Here is a 14,759-nt window from a genome sequence, read left to right on the forward strand (position 1 = left end):
AAAAATGCACATCTTGAAGGAAGGATTTGGCTTGAGCACATTAAGACTGAACATTTTTAACCATCTAAAATGCTTGCAGTCTCCTAATGACAAGGTTCTACCAGTAATTTCATTTTCATAGATTAAAATCTTGAGAGATTTTTACTGAATGTATTGAAGGGAAGATAATAGAGTACAAAGAGAGATGCTGAGTTTTTGTCAGTAAAGAGCATGGGGAATGGACTGCTTACAGTGTGCTACAGCTTCCTCAGTAAGAAGAGAAAGTCTTGGCCATTTCCCTGAACTTTGGAACCCAAGATACGAACTTCGAATCTTCTGAAATAGTGAATATGGGAAGAAAGGTACAAAAATTCTGAAGTTACTTGTCTTGTGACTTAGCTTGAAAATTCATCACAGATGACAGCTAAGAGGGTGCAGTGGTGGTTTAGTGACACGTTTGTCCCTCAAATCTTCCTAACTTCCCATGCATCTGGCAGCTTGTGTTCAGCAGAGTTCTGGAGGTGTTTCAAGCCAGAAGCACTGGCAGAATGGCAAACGGATGGTTGCGCAGACCCTTCCATATTGCATCAGACTGTGAGCAATGAGCACTGAGTTAAGGCTAAACCAGCAAGTATTATTTTCTAAGCACTGAAAAATCACCCTCTGAACACTCACTCAGCTGAGCTATTCACAGCACCTGCTTATGCTAATGTGTACTTAATAACATAAGCAAGCAAACATTTGGATTTTAGATGTGTAGTATACATTATTCACTTCCAAAGAAAAGGTAGAAAGTCCTGACTGCTGTAATCCAGAAACTTGTGTAGCTCTACTTCTTTATTACTCATATAGGATTTAATTATCAAAAACAATCATTCTTTGGGAATTGCTTCAGCTTTTCTAAGGTTTAAGGCAGAGGGTTTTCATTCTAGCTGTAAGCAGTTATCTGTGGTGCCCCAGGATTCAAGTCCTGATAGGATCAGTTAATTTTTCAGCCTCTGCTTTATAGCCTGTGGAGTTTCCTTGGAGATCAGACCTTAACTATGGCAGTTGTGTCCCCAGCATTGCAAAGAGATACACCCACCCTTCGAAATACTCTTGTAACACATTAGAGGAACATTGTGGTGCACAGCCAAAATGAATGTTTGTTTTTAATTCAGTTGTGGGCAGTATCTAAAGTGTCTATGTGCTGATGCCAGAATCTGGCAGGGATAGAGATATGATTTAGAAAGCACAGTCACTTCCTTCATGCTGAAAGAAATGCAACCAGTTGTGTAACAGGGAGTACAGCCAGTAAGATGAGGTTAGAAAAAGTCCCTTCTCAACTTTTTCACTCTTCTAATCCTTACCCTATTGTCATCCTGCCCTAATTATTCCCTTCTGCTGAGTATTTTGTTCTCACAGTGGCTCTGCCGTGCACTGCATCTTTGTTAATCCGCCCCAGAGAACAGGAAAGGTCACAAAACACCTTCAGGATTATCTATGGGTTTTATCTTTGCCCTTTAACTCCCCTTGGGCAGTTACTAACTACAGAGTAAACCTCGAAGGTCTGTTTAGTGTTTCCTGAGGCAAAAACCTCAAAGGAGTAAACTCCAGTTAGAAGAGCTGGCCCTTGTAGTGACCTGCAGAAGTCAAGGCTTCTGTTTTCAAGTCCATTGCATAACATAAGTATTTTTCTCTCCCTCAATGCTGCCTGTTCAGCTGGAGCTGCAGGTAGGTTTGGGTTTTTGCTTCATTGGGTTTTTACTGTATCTAATCCAATGGGACATACCAGCATCACTTTCCATTGTTGTTTTGTCCAGCTCCTGTTTAGTGTTTCCTGATTGACCCCACACTGCAAATTGTCACATTTGTTCTTCTTGAAGCAACCACTGTCCAGAACTAAGTGTTACCTGAAAAACTATTTTGCAGAACTCTAGTTCTTTTCGTGCCAATTAATTATAAATTTAAGGTGGATATTATAGGAGTAAACTGCTTGGGTAAAGAGCTGTAATATCCATCTTAAAGTTTTGGAGGATTTGTTTGCACAATTGTTTGTGCTGGATTAATATTATGAGTTAATGAGACAACACTTAGTTCTCTTTTTCTGTTTTTATAGTTGATAGCTTATCTAGCCAAAGAGCAGTAAAACGATTCACCCTTCTGTGGCCCTTGGATAGCAGTGGGACTGTGTTAAGTTATCCTGCTGTCTTCCCACTCAGCTCCCGGGTAAGGTACCAGTGATCAAATAGCAAATTAATAGTGCAGTTCAGGACTTGAAGTGCATTTCTTCAACTATATGTGTTTTATTAGCATATCCCTGTGGTTCAGGGGAACTTACGTACTCGTGACTCCATACAGCATATTAGTTTTTACACAGCACATGTCTGTGTTTCCAGTTCCTGGGGTGACTTACAGTAGATCTCTGTATTTCCCATTGTCTCACTTGTAAAATGGAGAATGGAGATGATGACAGTTCATTTGGAGCTCCTGTATGAAACTCATAGGTTTTTGAGTAATTCTCCCGTTCCTTTCCTGGAATGGAAGTCTAGGTTTGCCTCTGCAGTTCAGATGGTGAAAAGGACCTTTCAGGCTCACAAATTTAATCCTTAACACAGCATTTCACAGTATTCCCAAGCTGTTCCCTCATTGCAGCAGAAGAGCTCCTAACTTCACTTATTCAATGTCAGCTGTTGGCAGGCACTTAAGGGACACAGCAAATGTCAGCTGTGTCAGCTGTCACATTCCCACAAGGAAAGGAGAGAGGAAACCAGGGGAATGTTTTTTCAGAAGTCTCGAATGTAGCTCAGGGAAAAGTGGGTCATATGGAACATGTGTGAGCAGGGGTATCAGCAATGTCTCGTGCTATTTAGAATCATGGAATGGTTTGGGTTGAAAGAGACCTTAAAGCTCATCTTGTTCCATCCCCTGCCATGGGCAGGGACACCTTCCACTAGCCCAGGTTGCTCCAAGCCCCGTCCCACCTGGCCGTGGGCACTTCCAGGGATGGGGCAGCCACAGCTTCTCTGGGCAACCTGTGCCAGGGCCTCCCCACCCTCCTAGCCAAGAATTCCTTCTTAATATCCCATCTTACCATGCCCTCCAGGTTATTTCTCTGGCTTCTGTGTGTAACATGTGAAAAGAGAAGACATCGATAAATGACCATTTATGGATCTTAATTTGGAGAAGAGAAGATAATGCTTAGACTTAATGCTTAGAGCATTGCACTGTACTTTGAGTGCTGTATGCTCTGAGATTTTATACATGCAGAGGTAGCACCTAATTCCAGCTTTCCAATTATCCAACATGAAATTTTAATCCAGTATTGAAATGCAGATGCAGGACACACTTCCCTCTTTCTACAGGCAACATGTACAGCAGCATCTGTTCCTCCAGCAGACACTGCTGGATCAGGACTGGGATGGCTCTATAATATTTATCTGAAAGGGAGAAGGGGAAGAGAGAATAATCAGGAAATGTCACAGAAAAGGTAGAGTGAAGGAAAACACACCAAAACAAAATAGAGGCCGAGAAGAGATGTTGTGCACAGTAGGAGTGGAGAACTGCTCACAAGTTGTTACCTGCTGCTCCTAAACCTGCCATTCTGCCCCTGCTGTCATGTTTTGAAACGCTATTCTTCTTTTTCATAACAGCAGAAAGGCTTACAGTAGCACCTCTTGAATGTATGCTCCAGCAGAAGTTTTCCAGGCAATGCTAAACCCCAGCTGCACGTCTCTGTGGTGATCTTTGGTGAGAAGGTGATGTAAAGGGCTGTGGAATTTCATAAGCCCTGCTCCTGAGGGAAACAGGGCGCTGGCTCACCATCCCTTTTTATGGTGACTGAACTTGTGACCTGATCCCCCAAAACCAGTGGGAATTGCAGCTTTTCTCAGGCCCAGGTCTGTACTGCAGAGAGGACTTGTCTTTAGCATGACATTTTTCTGGAAAATAAGCTAAATAGAAGAAATCAGGGATGGAGAGGAAACTCTGCACTGTGTTCTGCTAACTCAGGGTGTAACTGCAGGTATGTCCCCTGACTCCTGCCTGCACAGCCTCCCCTGCTGTGAAATGGAGACAGAATATGATGCAACATCATAGGTTGTTCATTGCTCATCTGGTATATCTAATCCTGAGAATATCTGGATGTGGAATCTATCCTTAAAGAAGCTAAAGGTATCTGGGATGTTTCTTTCAGAATGCAGCTCTGCAGCACCTGTTCATCCGGAAATCCTTCCGGCCCTTCAAATGCCTGCAGTGTGGGAAGGCCTTCCGGGAGAAGGACAAGCTGGATCAGCACCTGCGCTTCCACGGCCGGGAGGGGAACTGCCCCCTGACCTGTGACATCTGCAACAAGGGCTTCATCAACAGTGGTGCCCTCGAGAGCCACATGAAGTTCCACATGGACCAGAAAACCTACTCCTGCATCTTCTGCCCCGAGTCCTTTGACCGCCTGGATCTGCTCAAAGACCACGTGGCCATCCATGTCAACGACGGCTATTTCACCTGCCCCACCTGTAAGAAGCGCTTCCCAGATTTCATCCAGGTGAGGTGCCCTGCTGATTTGAAGCACTGCCTTCTGGGTCTCTCTCAAGGCTATGGATTTTTCAGCCCTCTCCCTGTGAAATGCTGCACAGGAGTTCCTTTGCACATGATGAAGGGATCCACATCTGTCAGAAACTGAAAAGGAAGAGTGACCAAGCACTTGTAGATATTGTCTTATGCCGCTGAAGTGCTCTGTCCACTCAGTCATCAGATGTGGTGCTTCAGTCTGGCATTTGAAGACACTGTACTGCAGGAGGCTGGGTCCCTTATTCCCCAGAAATGCCCAAAGCAGAGGCCCTGGTTACCACAGCTCCACGGCACAAAAAGGGATTGTCTTTTGCCGTACTCAGCTTGTACTTGAACATACCTTGTCCTTTGTCATTAGAACTCTGAACAAAAAAAAACAGTGGTTTTTCGTCTTTAATCCCTTGCCTGGTTTTTGTCAGGATAATTCATTTAAACAGCTTGCAGAAATGCCAGAACAGATCAGGATACTCTGCTTCCTGACTTCCCCCCTGGGCTTCAGCTGGGCACTTTCTTCTACTCCCCTGCACACTGCTTAGGACTGCACTGGAGCAATGGTAATGCAGCTACTCTGTGCAGTGAGCAGAGCACTTGGGGAAGGTCATTAATAGAATTTAAAGATTCTATTTCCATGTCCAGTAAGAAAAAAACTGAGATGTACCACTAATATATTCATTATTCTTCCTAGGAACAAAGCAGTTGATGTGTGTTACTGAGCAGCCTGACTGAAATTGAAATGTAGAAAGCCAGTTTGTATTAGTAATAGGAACTGATAGACTGTCCACTAGGCTAAAGAGGAAAGGATGGGGAAAAGTGATTTACTAATACAACTCCATCCTGGCAGAAGCCCTTTATCTTCTGTAAATGTTGCACAAGGAAAAATGTTGATGATTCAGAAATTCTGTACTGCAACCTAATTCCCCATAAACTTTCCCATGCAAATGATCAAGTCAGAAGAAGGATCCATGGCTTTTTTCCAGCTATTCAGCTCTATTTTTGAAATTTAACAATGATTTTTTTCTCTTCTTGCTATATGAATAATTATGTCTAGTCACTGCTGCCTGTTTAAATACTTCTATGTGGAACACATAAAGACACCAAGTTGTTCCATGTATGATCAGTATTAGAATATGGTAGAGATTTAATTAGAGATCCGTTTCTTGAGTAATGCTTGCATTTCAAATGTCAAACCTCATTAGTTCCTTTATTTGGGGGGGGACCCCACTAGATGTTTGAAGAGGTCAAGGATAGTCCCAGAGTATGGAGAAGTAATTGCCATTCAGGAATGGTGTGCAAATGCTTTTCTGATTAAGGCTCTTTTTTTTTTTGCCAATTGTAATTGCATGCTCATTCTCTCTGATTGAAAGGAATTAGTCCCTGCATTTAGATTTCTTACAAATGTAGGGAAGATAATGAACCTCAGATGAATGTGTTCACTCGAGGGTGATTCAGTACAACATCGTGGACCTTTGCTGCCCATTAAGTGCAACTGTGCAATAGCTGATGCCTTCAAGAATCAATCTTGAAGAAATCAAATCATCCATCCATAAAGATGTTATGGCTTTATAGAAACTATTGTTGAGATATCTGTTCTGATCAAATAGTTTTTAAACCAAAACAGATTAGACAACTTCAAAACCTTTTTCCTTTCTTTCTTTTCAATAGGGTTTCCTAGACTGTTTTACCACTCACTTCTCTCTTGCATAAGCTCCATTTTTGTATGATCTGTCATTCCAGGTCAAGAAGCACGTGCGCAGTTTCCACTCTGAGAAGATTTACCAGTGCACAGAGTGTGACAAGGCTTTCTGCCGCCCCGACAAGCTGCGGCTCCACATGCTGCGGCACTCGGACCGCAAGGACTTCCTGTGCTCCACCTGTGGCAAGCAGTTCAAGGTGAGGTGGCTCTTGGCTGGACCATTCCGATACAACAAACACCATTTCTTGCCCTCCTTCAAGTAGATAAGTTCATGTTCTCAAAGGTGGAAGCAAATAATATGTGTAAACATGGTAGACTTGCCTGCAAGTTGCCTGTACTGCTTGGTGTTGTATGTGAGCTACAACATCCATTCCTAAGGGACAAGGCCACTCCAGCATTTTATTTCAAACAGATCTTATTTCTAATGACTTAACAGCAAAGGAACTTTCTATCTACTCATTAAGAACTAGATCATGATTCAGCTCCGCTAGCAGGTGCTTGGGTTGTATTGTTTATATCAGTTCAGTAAAGAAACTGCTTGCTGATACCAGTGAATTAATCTTATTCCTGACAGAGGTGCCTGTGTCCATGGCATCCATCCTGTCAGCATGTCATCCAGATGCCTTTCCAAATCCCACCAGAACAGATGGAGTGGACTGTGAGCCAGGTAAACTGTGGTGGCAGCAGCCTGCTCCTTGTCACTGAGCTTGTAGTGGGACACTGAGGGACTGGACACTTTTGGGTGAAGAAACACATTTTTCTGAGAGGAAAAGCTGGAGCGAGATCCCTGAAAACTCACATTCATGACAGGTCGTAAGGCAGTCACTGGGGTGGTGCTGACATTTTTCTCCCTCATTGCTCTTTCCCAGAGGAAGGACAAGCTGCGAGAGCACATGCAGAGGATGCACAACCCGGAGAGGGAGGCTAAGAAGGCCGATCGGATCAGCCGCTCGAAAACCTTCAAGCCCCGGATCGCGTCCACCGACTACGAGAGCTTCATGTTCAAGTGCCGCCTCTGCATGATGGGCTTCCGCCGCAGGGGCATGTTGGTGAGTGCCTGGCTGCTCCTACAGCCTCCTGCTCTATCCTGTTCAATAGTTAAAGAGGGAAGATGGAATTCCAGTGGTTGGAATGCAATGATCATAGAAGGCTTTGGGCTGGAAGAGACCTTAAAGCTCATCTTACTCCAATCCCCTGCCGTGGGCAGGGACACCTTCCACTAGACCAATCTGATCAGAGCTCTGTCCAGCCTGGTCTTATCCAGCCAGGATGCTGTGAAAAAGGGGAAATTTTATAGCTGAGTTGAGGTGATACATCTTTTTTTAAACCTGCATGTCTTGTCTCCTCAGCAAATGTGTCTTTGCACGTTTCACTGCCTGCCTTGTATGTCTGGTTGTCACTCCCATATTTCAACGCTAAGTAATGCTGACTGACGTGTAATGTATTTAACAGAACATGAGATGAAAATATTGCCTAATTCAGCCTTACAGCTTCAGTTTTCTTAGTCTCTTTCTGTGTTTTGTTTCTCCCCCTTCTTGAGGGCCTCTCCTGGCCATGCCCTGTCACTGCCTCTGGGTGAAGGCTGTACTGCAGCAAGAGATCTTGCTTGCAGAGGTTTCATGGGGGCTGTGATCTGGGCAGAGGCCCTTTACACTGCCTCACTCTCAGCTGCAAGACAGTTCTGGCGAGCTATTTTACCCCTTCCCATCTTATTTTGATTAGAGAAACTGTTAATGAGATCTAGCACAAGACCATGTTTACCTTCAGCAGCCAACTGTGAGTGCACAATACCCCTTGCAGCAGCAAATGCTTCTGGTGCTGCTGACTTGCATCATTCACTTCTGGTTTGGCTGTTATCCATGTCTGGGAGAAGCAGCAATTGTTTGGTTTTCAGCTGTAATATGTTCTTGTTCTCTCTCTGTGTTTCTTTTTCCTAAGGTGAATCATTTATCCAAGAGACATCCAGACATGAAAATAGAAGAGGTGCCAGAGCTCACGCTGCCCATCATCAAACCCAACAGAGATTACTTCTGTCAATACTGTGATAAGGTGTGTAGGAAGTCACCCCTCAGAGGACAGCTCAGTCCCAGACCTACACGCAGCCAATCTGTCTCTGTATAGAAATCTCTGGCAGGGTTTGTAGCTTTTTCTAAGGTGGTTGCCAGCAACATTCTGCTGTACTGTCCAAAAAAAATGAAGACAAAATGCACTTAGGCCAAGGCAGTGGAATGTTAATTGAAAACTGGAGTTATCCTTTTCTGCTGTCTTTGGCATTGGAAAACAAATACTGTTAATCCAGCAAACAGTCACTGACTCTTAGTCCTGTGTCAGCCCAGGATGAAGTATCCTGTCTGTCTATAGTTCCTGAACGCTAAGTTCTTTTGGTTTCTGTATCACTCCTAAAAGTCTCTAACTCCTTTTACTGTAAGCTGCTCATTTAGTCATATGCCAGTAATTCCAGTGTTCCGTGGAGCCTGAAGCTGTTTCTGCAGTGCCTTTGCGTTCCCGCTCTTATTCCCTGGCGTTTGCTTTTTGTGCATGGGGGCATTTATTTACCAGGCAGTGTATTTTATATGTCCTTATCCTCAGTATATTCTTCTGTGATGCTTCCTTTCTTTTGTTTGAAGGGAGAAAAAAATAGTTTTAAATAATATTACAGAATATTCATTTGTTGCGATGCCTAAAAAGAATTAAAAAATATGTCGATCACTGAACTAAAACAGTTTGTTGTTTTGTGTGTGAGGAGAGTGGAGGCATCGATCCTCATAACAAATGAACATTGGGCAAATTACAGCTTTGGTGATCAGTGGCTTCTCTTACATTTGACCTTCAAGTACCAGGCAAAAAGGGTTTTCCTCTTACCTCCTTGTCCTGCTCTGAGTCTGGTTGTGGCATACAGTATGTTCTCAAAAGGCTTCTGTGTGCTACACAAGAAGTTAGTTGTTTTTACAGACTGATTAAGCACTGGAAGGGTTATATATGTTCATGCATTATGTTATAATTTTGGGGGGATTTAACTAAACATAGAGAATAACAGAATATGCTGAGCTGGGGGAGATCCATCAGGATCATCAAGTCCAATTTCTGGCCCGGTGCAGGACACCTCGGCAATCCCACCATGTGCCTGAGAGTGTTGTCCAAACACTTCTTGAACTCAGACAGGCTTGGGGCTGTGACCACTGCCCTGCGCAGACACACGCAGACCTTCCAGATCAAGATAACTGGTAGCTGTTTTCTGTGCAGACATCAGCAGTGCACCATTTTAATTCCAAATCTTTCCCCTGCAGGTGTACAAGAGTGCCAGCAAACGCAAAGCACACATCCTGAAGAACCATCCTGGTGCTGAGCTGCCTCCAAGCATCCGGAAGCTGCGTCCTGCAGGCCCGGGAGAGCCGGATCCCATGCTGAGCACCCACACTCAGCTCACAGGCACCATTGCCACCCCTCCCGTGTGCTGCCCTCACTGCTCCAAGCAGTACAGCAGTAAGGTACGAGGTGTTTTGGCCCCAAAAGGCACAGCTGTCCCCCCAGCTCTTTCACCACAGCCCCTGTCACCTATCACTCTTAGTCTGAGTCAGAGCGCTGGTGTCATGGCGTGTGCTGACAATGCAGGCACAGCCTGCTTGTTTTAGGGCTAAAAGGTTCCCTGAATAGAGGGCACAAGCTTGAAAGAAGGAATGGAAAAGTTACCAGAGCATGATCACAAATGGGAAGGCTTGGAAACTGCTCACTGACAGTTACAAGGGAGAGGAGTGGGGAAACAAAACACAGAAAAGATGACCTTCGGAAAAAGTCCCCCAAATATTTGGCTGTGTTGGGGTAAAAAGCTACTGGATGTGCTGTTTGGGGCAATATTTCAGTGTCAGGTAGCTCTAAGCAGCAGCAGCTTTCTGATCCTTGTTTCTTGACCAGAGCATCCCATAGTGTGAATCTTGATGGTGCCTCACTGAGGGAAACCCAAAAGCTGCAGTTGGCCGGACTGGTGGATTTCACGGAATCCCAAAATATGCTGAGTTGGAAGGGCCCCACAAGGACCATCCAGTCCAACCCTCAGCGCTACACAGGCCCATCCCTAAAATTCACACCCTGTGCCCCAGAGGATCATCCAAACTCTCTTGGAGCTCTGGCAGCCTTGGTGCTGTGCCCACTGCCCTGGAGAGCCTGTTCAGTGCCCAACCAGCCTCATTTCCCATGGCCCCAAGCAGTGTTCCTGCCCATCCTTCTAACACTGTTTGTTTCTGTAGACAAAGATGGTACAACACATCCGTAAGAAGCACCCGGAGCTCGCTCAGCTCCCGAACACGATCCATGCCCCGCTGGCCACAGCCGTCATCAGCTCCACCCCCGCTGTCCTGGCCACCGACAGCACCACCGGCGAGACCGTCGTGGTAAGGGCTGCAGGCCAGGGGAGGGGAACAGCCACAGCAGAGGCCCTCTGGTATTAGTGATCTTACTTTATTTGGCAGACATCATTTTAAAGGCTGCATTAGGACATGATTTGAGATCACGTCTGGTTTTGAGTCTGGTTTAGTTTTGCTCTGCCAGGAACTGTGTATTTCTTTCTGGAGCTCTTAAGGATTTGCCTTTTTTCCCCAACTCCATTCCCTTCTTTCATTCAGACCTACTGATTCCACATAATACATTCACACATGCCTAATGAACTCAGAAACACACATCTCGTGGATTTTCACTGGGACTACTCCCCTGAGGTACTTGCAGTTCTTGGGATCAAGAGAACGTGTTTAACAGGGAACTGGATCCAGCTGTGTTCAGGGAGTCAAGATCTCTGTAGGCCTTTAGACGGTGCAGCACTGACTGATATGAATCTCCAGTGGCTGATCTCTGTTAACACATCAGCTGCCACAGAAGTGAAAGCTGAGACTAGAAAATCTGACATGTATCCCTCAGGGGTGCTGAGATGCTGCATAGTTGTAGAAATCCTATTGATCACAGTTTAAAACTGTTGGAAGACTAAGTGGATAAAAGACTGTTTTGCTTGAAAAATGAGAGGTTCAATCAGGATGCTGTTGGCTGCATACACCTCACTAATTAGATATTAAATGGTTTTACTTACTTCAGAAATACAGTTGTCAAGAAAAGTATCAGTCTGGAGGAGGAAAGATGGAATATGACCATGAAGCACTTTTTGACTTAGAAATGAAGTCAGCTCCTTACAAATGCAGGACTTTTGTTGTCTAATAGAATATTGTTAAGTCAGAAGGTTAAAATAATTATATTTATTATGGTATGTTAAGTTAGCCCTTAATGGTACTCTAGTGGATGATCCCTGGTGATTACTTATGACCCCAACCTCTGCACACATTGAGCTCTTGTAAATAAATGACCAGGCCCAAGGTAAGTGTAAGTTCAGTGTGAGGAACTTTTGCCTTGCAAAAGTGCATCAATATGCGAAGACAGTTTGTATCTCTCTCCTTCTCCCTGCTCAGACAACAGATTTACTGACCCAGGCCATGACAGAGATATCCCAGACCCTCACCACGGACTACCGGACTCCCCAGGGGGATTACCAGCGCATCCAGTACATCCCTGTGTCCCAGTCCACAACTGGCTTGCAGCAGCCTCAGCACATACAGCTGCAGGTTGTTCAAGTGGCCCAGGTGAGTAACCTGCTGGGAGTCTTGCTGTGCTTTTGCCCCCTTCCACACCAAGCCTGTGCATTCTTGGGGCTGTAGCACTCAGAAGTTTGTTAAGGAGTAGTTACAAAAGGTGGTGCAGACCATTTCTTACAGATAAATCAATTGATAATGCATAGGGTTCCCTTCATAAGCATCGTGTACTGGGTATAAATAGTCCTGCCAGCCTTGGTCAGCTTGCTGGAGACATACCAACACAGTCTTGACTTAATTCTCCCCATCTGGGCACCCTCGCTCGAGTCTGCTCCAGGAACGTTTTCCACCAACTGGAAAAGTGGGTCAGTGGGTGACCTGTTTTCTGCAGTTCAAGACTAATTTGTACTTCCTTGTTCTCGGTGAACCAGAGCCAAAATTTGGGAGTACAGAGAGTGCTCGCTTGTTCCCTTCATATCATCTGTTAGAATATTCATTCCCTGATGCTCAACAGCCTCCTAAAAATAAAACCAGAGTGTAACTAGAGTAACTGAGCAAGATAGGCAGCTGTAAGGAATCACTGTAGCCTTCAAGTCTGTTATCCACTGGGTAAAGCTGAAACTACCATTTGTTTGGATTTGAATCTGAAATTCTGTGTTCTCTCTGGCCCCTCGTTACAAATCACGTTATGAATTGGGTTAATAAAGGCCTAAACAATGGCCCCAGTTAATAGTGACTGTGGCTGTTGTAACCATACAAGAGCATGAGTACTGATTCCTGCAGTATTATTAATATTATCAAGACCTTAATTTTATCAAGACCTGAGACTTGTAATTAAGTTACTGCAATTGGTATCATTAGCAGGTGTTGTTCAAAAAATCCATTAAAAGCCTCTGGCCCCTTGCCTTGACGCAGCTATGCCAAACTACAGAACTGGATATGCAGATCTCAAGTATGTGAACAATTTATAGAAAGATGCAAATCCTGGTTTTCAGACCAGTCACTGCCACAAGCAGCTTGTATGAGCTCAGACAAGTCCTTGCCATTCCGATCACTGAGATAAAACCATCTCTGTGCCATTACATCTGTTAAGTGTACTTTACCTCCTAGGAGTGCAAAGAAACTCAACAGGCTTGAGCAGGAGTGCTCCACTATGGCTCCTACCTCATTATTCCACACCTTGTGTCCCAGAAGAGATTTACATTGCTGCTTCTGTAAAGAATTTGAAATATGCACCTCTGCTTATTTTTTTTCCCCAGGCTACCTCACCTCACCAGTCCCAGCACTCCACAGTGGACGTTGGGCAGCTCCATGACCCCCAGACATACACACAACATGCCATCCAGGTGCAGCACATCCAGGTCACAGAGCCATCGCCAGCAGCTCAGTCATCACCACAGGTATTTCCCTCTTCTCTTGCAGGGAATCTTTTCCCTGCCAGTCTGTTCCGCTGACATATTGCATGTGCTGAGGCAGGAGACAGTCTTCTCTATGTCACTTAAAGGACCACACATGAAATGACTCTCACATGAACATCTCTGTGATCATCAAGTAGTTCCCAGGTGTCTCAGGATGTATGGGAGTGTTTTGTTGTGGTTTTGTTTGGGGTGTTTGTTGTGTGGGTTTTTTGGTGGTTTTTTTTTTTCCCCTAAGTTAGAGATAAATAGTTGGGAACTGACAAATTTGCAGCTTAAATAGAGTTTGTTGGTTAAAATATGTAAATGGAAACTGGCATTCCTCAAATATTTGAAGTGCAGCTCTTCATTCTCTTGGGTAGAATTTAGCCTCTAATCTCTGTTCTCTGCCACAGACTCACTTGGGCAAACAACATCTCTGTTTTTCCTGGTCTGTGCTTACTGGCCATAAAGTGAAGCAAGTCAGGGAGGAGAGTTTTGCATTTCTTGTGCTTGATGTGCTCTGGAACCCACCCTGTGTTTGCCCTTTGTAAGAAGGATGTATCTGGAAGAGTACAGAGCTATGCAATCCTTACCTACACCAAGAACATTTACATCTTTTTTTTCTTTAGGTTGGAGGTCAACCTTTGAGTCCCTCCTCACAACAACCCCAGCAGGAACTCAGCCCTTCACAGATGCAGACTGTGACACCGACACCAAACCAAGGCCTGCAGCAGCAGGGCTCCTCAGTCCAGCACACGTATCTCCCCAGCACTTGGAACTCCTTTCGGAGCTACTGTGAGTGTCACAGTACTCTCACTACTTGCCTGGCCAGTGTGTGTGACTAATATGTGCCCCAGGTCTCCAGCTACCAAACAGGATTGTGTTTTCAGAGCTCATTAAGCTTTGTGGTTAATATTCATAGAGATCAGGAAGATAAAGTTTCAGACAAATGCAGATGGTTGTTGCAGCTCTTCTGCTGTAGGTCCATCCTGATTCCATATGTGGTTTGGGCAGGCATGCTGGGCTCCTTTATCCCAAAGAACTTGCACTCAGCAAGAATCCATATGCTGGACAGCAGTTAGTTCAGATTTGGACGAGTGCTTGAAAGAACTGTACAGAACAGGAGGGTGACAGGAGACAATTTCTCATGTCCATGCAGCTCTGGATGGTAATTCTGTGATGATTTTGGTCAGAACAGGGTGTGTTGTCTCCACAGGAGTTGCCCAATCTGCAGTTGGTGTTACCTGGCATAATTCTGTTGAGGCCTGTGGAGTTCGACAGGGCTTTACAGCACCTGAATTTCTGTTCAACACCCACTGTTTCAGACTTTAAATCTTGCTGATGTAAGACGTGATCTTTCAAAGTTGTCTTTGATTCAAAGTCTTGATTCTCCAATTTCTATGTTTTAGCATCAGAGATTCAGATGATGACCATTCCCCAAGGGCAGTACGTGATCACAGAGACCGCTGTGGGTAACCCGGTCACCACTGTCAACACGGGGCAAGTGAAAGCAGTTACTCAGGTAAAGAAAACAATCATGGACATTTTTTCATCCAGAATAATATATCAGACATA

General features: G+C 44.7%; 1 protein-coding gene across 4 annotated transcripts in view; it reads left to right on the forward strand.

The window, feature by feature from the left end:
* PRDM10 (PR/SET domain 10) overlaps positions 1–14,759 on the forward strand; it is a 44,139-nt gene that overhangs the window by 25,325 nt on the left and 4,055 nt on the right. For all 4 annotated transcript variants that reach the window (XM_027655367.1, XM_027655369.1, XM_027655370.1 and 1 more), the window contains 11 exons: positions 1,681–1,692; positions 4,154–4,501; positions 6,262–6,417; positions 7,090–7,269; positions 8,159–8,269; positions 9,508–9,708; positions 10,465–10,608; positions 11,668–11,838; positions 13,047–13,187; positions 13,814–13,979; positions 14,594–14,706. In XM_027655367.1, the coding sequence (XP_027511168.1) occupies positions 1,681–1,692; positions 4,154–4,501; positions 6,262–6,417; positions 7,090–7,269; positions 8,159–8,269; positions 9,508–9,708; positions 10,465–10,608; positions 11,668–11,838; positions 13,047–13,187; positions 13,814–13,979; positions 14,594–14,706 (1,743 nt within the window). The remainder of the gene's footprint in view (positions 1–1,680; positions 1,693–4,153; positions 4,502–6,261; positions 6,418–7,089; positions 7,270–8,158; positions 8,270–9,507; positions 9,709–10,464; positions 10,609–11,667; positions 11,839–13,046; positions 13,188–13,813; positions 13,980–14,593; positions 14,707–14,759) is intronic.

This window comes from Corapipo altera, unplaced genomic scaffold (assembly GCF_003945725.1).
Source record: "Corapipo altera isolate COAL_440 unplaced genomic scaffold, ASM394572v1 71, whole genome shotgun sequence".
NCBI classification, from domain to species: domain Eukaryota; kingdom Metazoa; phylum Chordata; class Aves; order Passeriformes; family Pipridae; genus Corapipo; species Corapipo altera.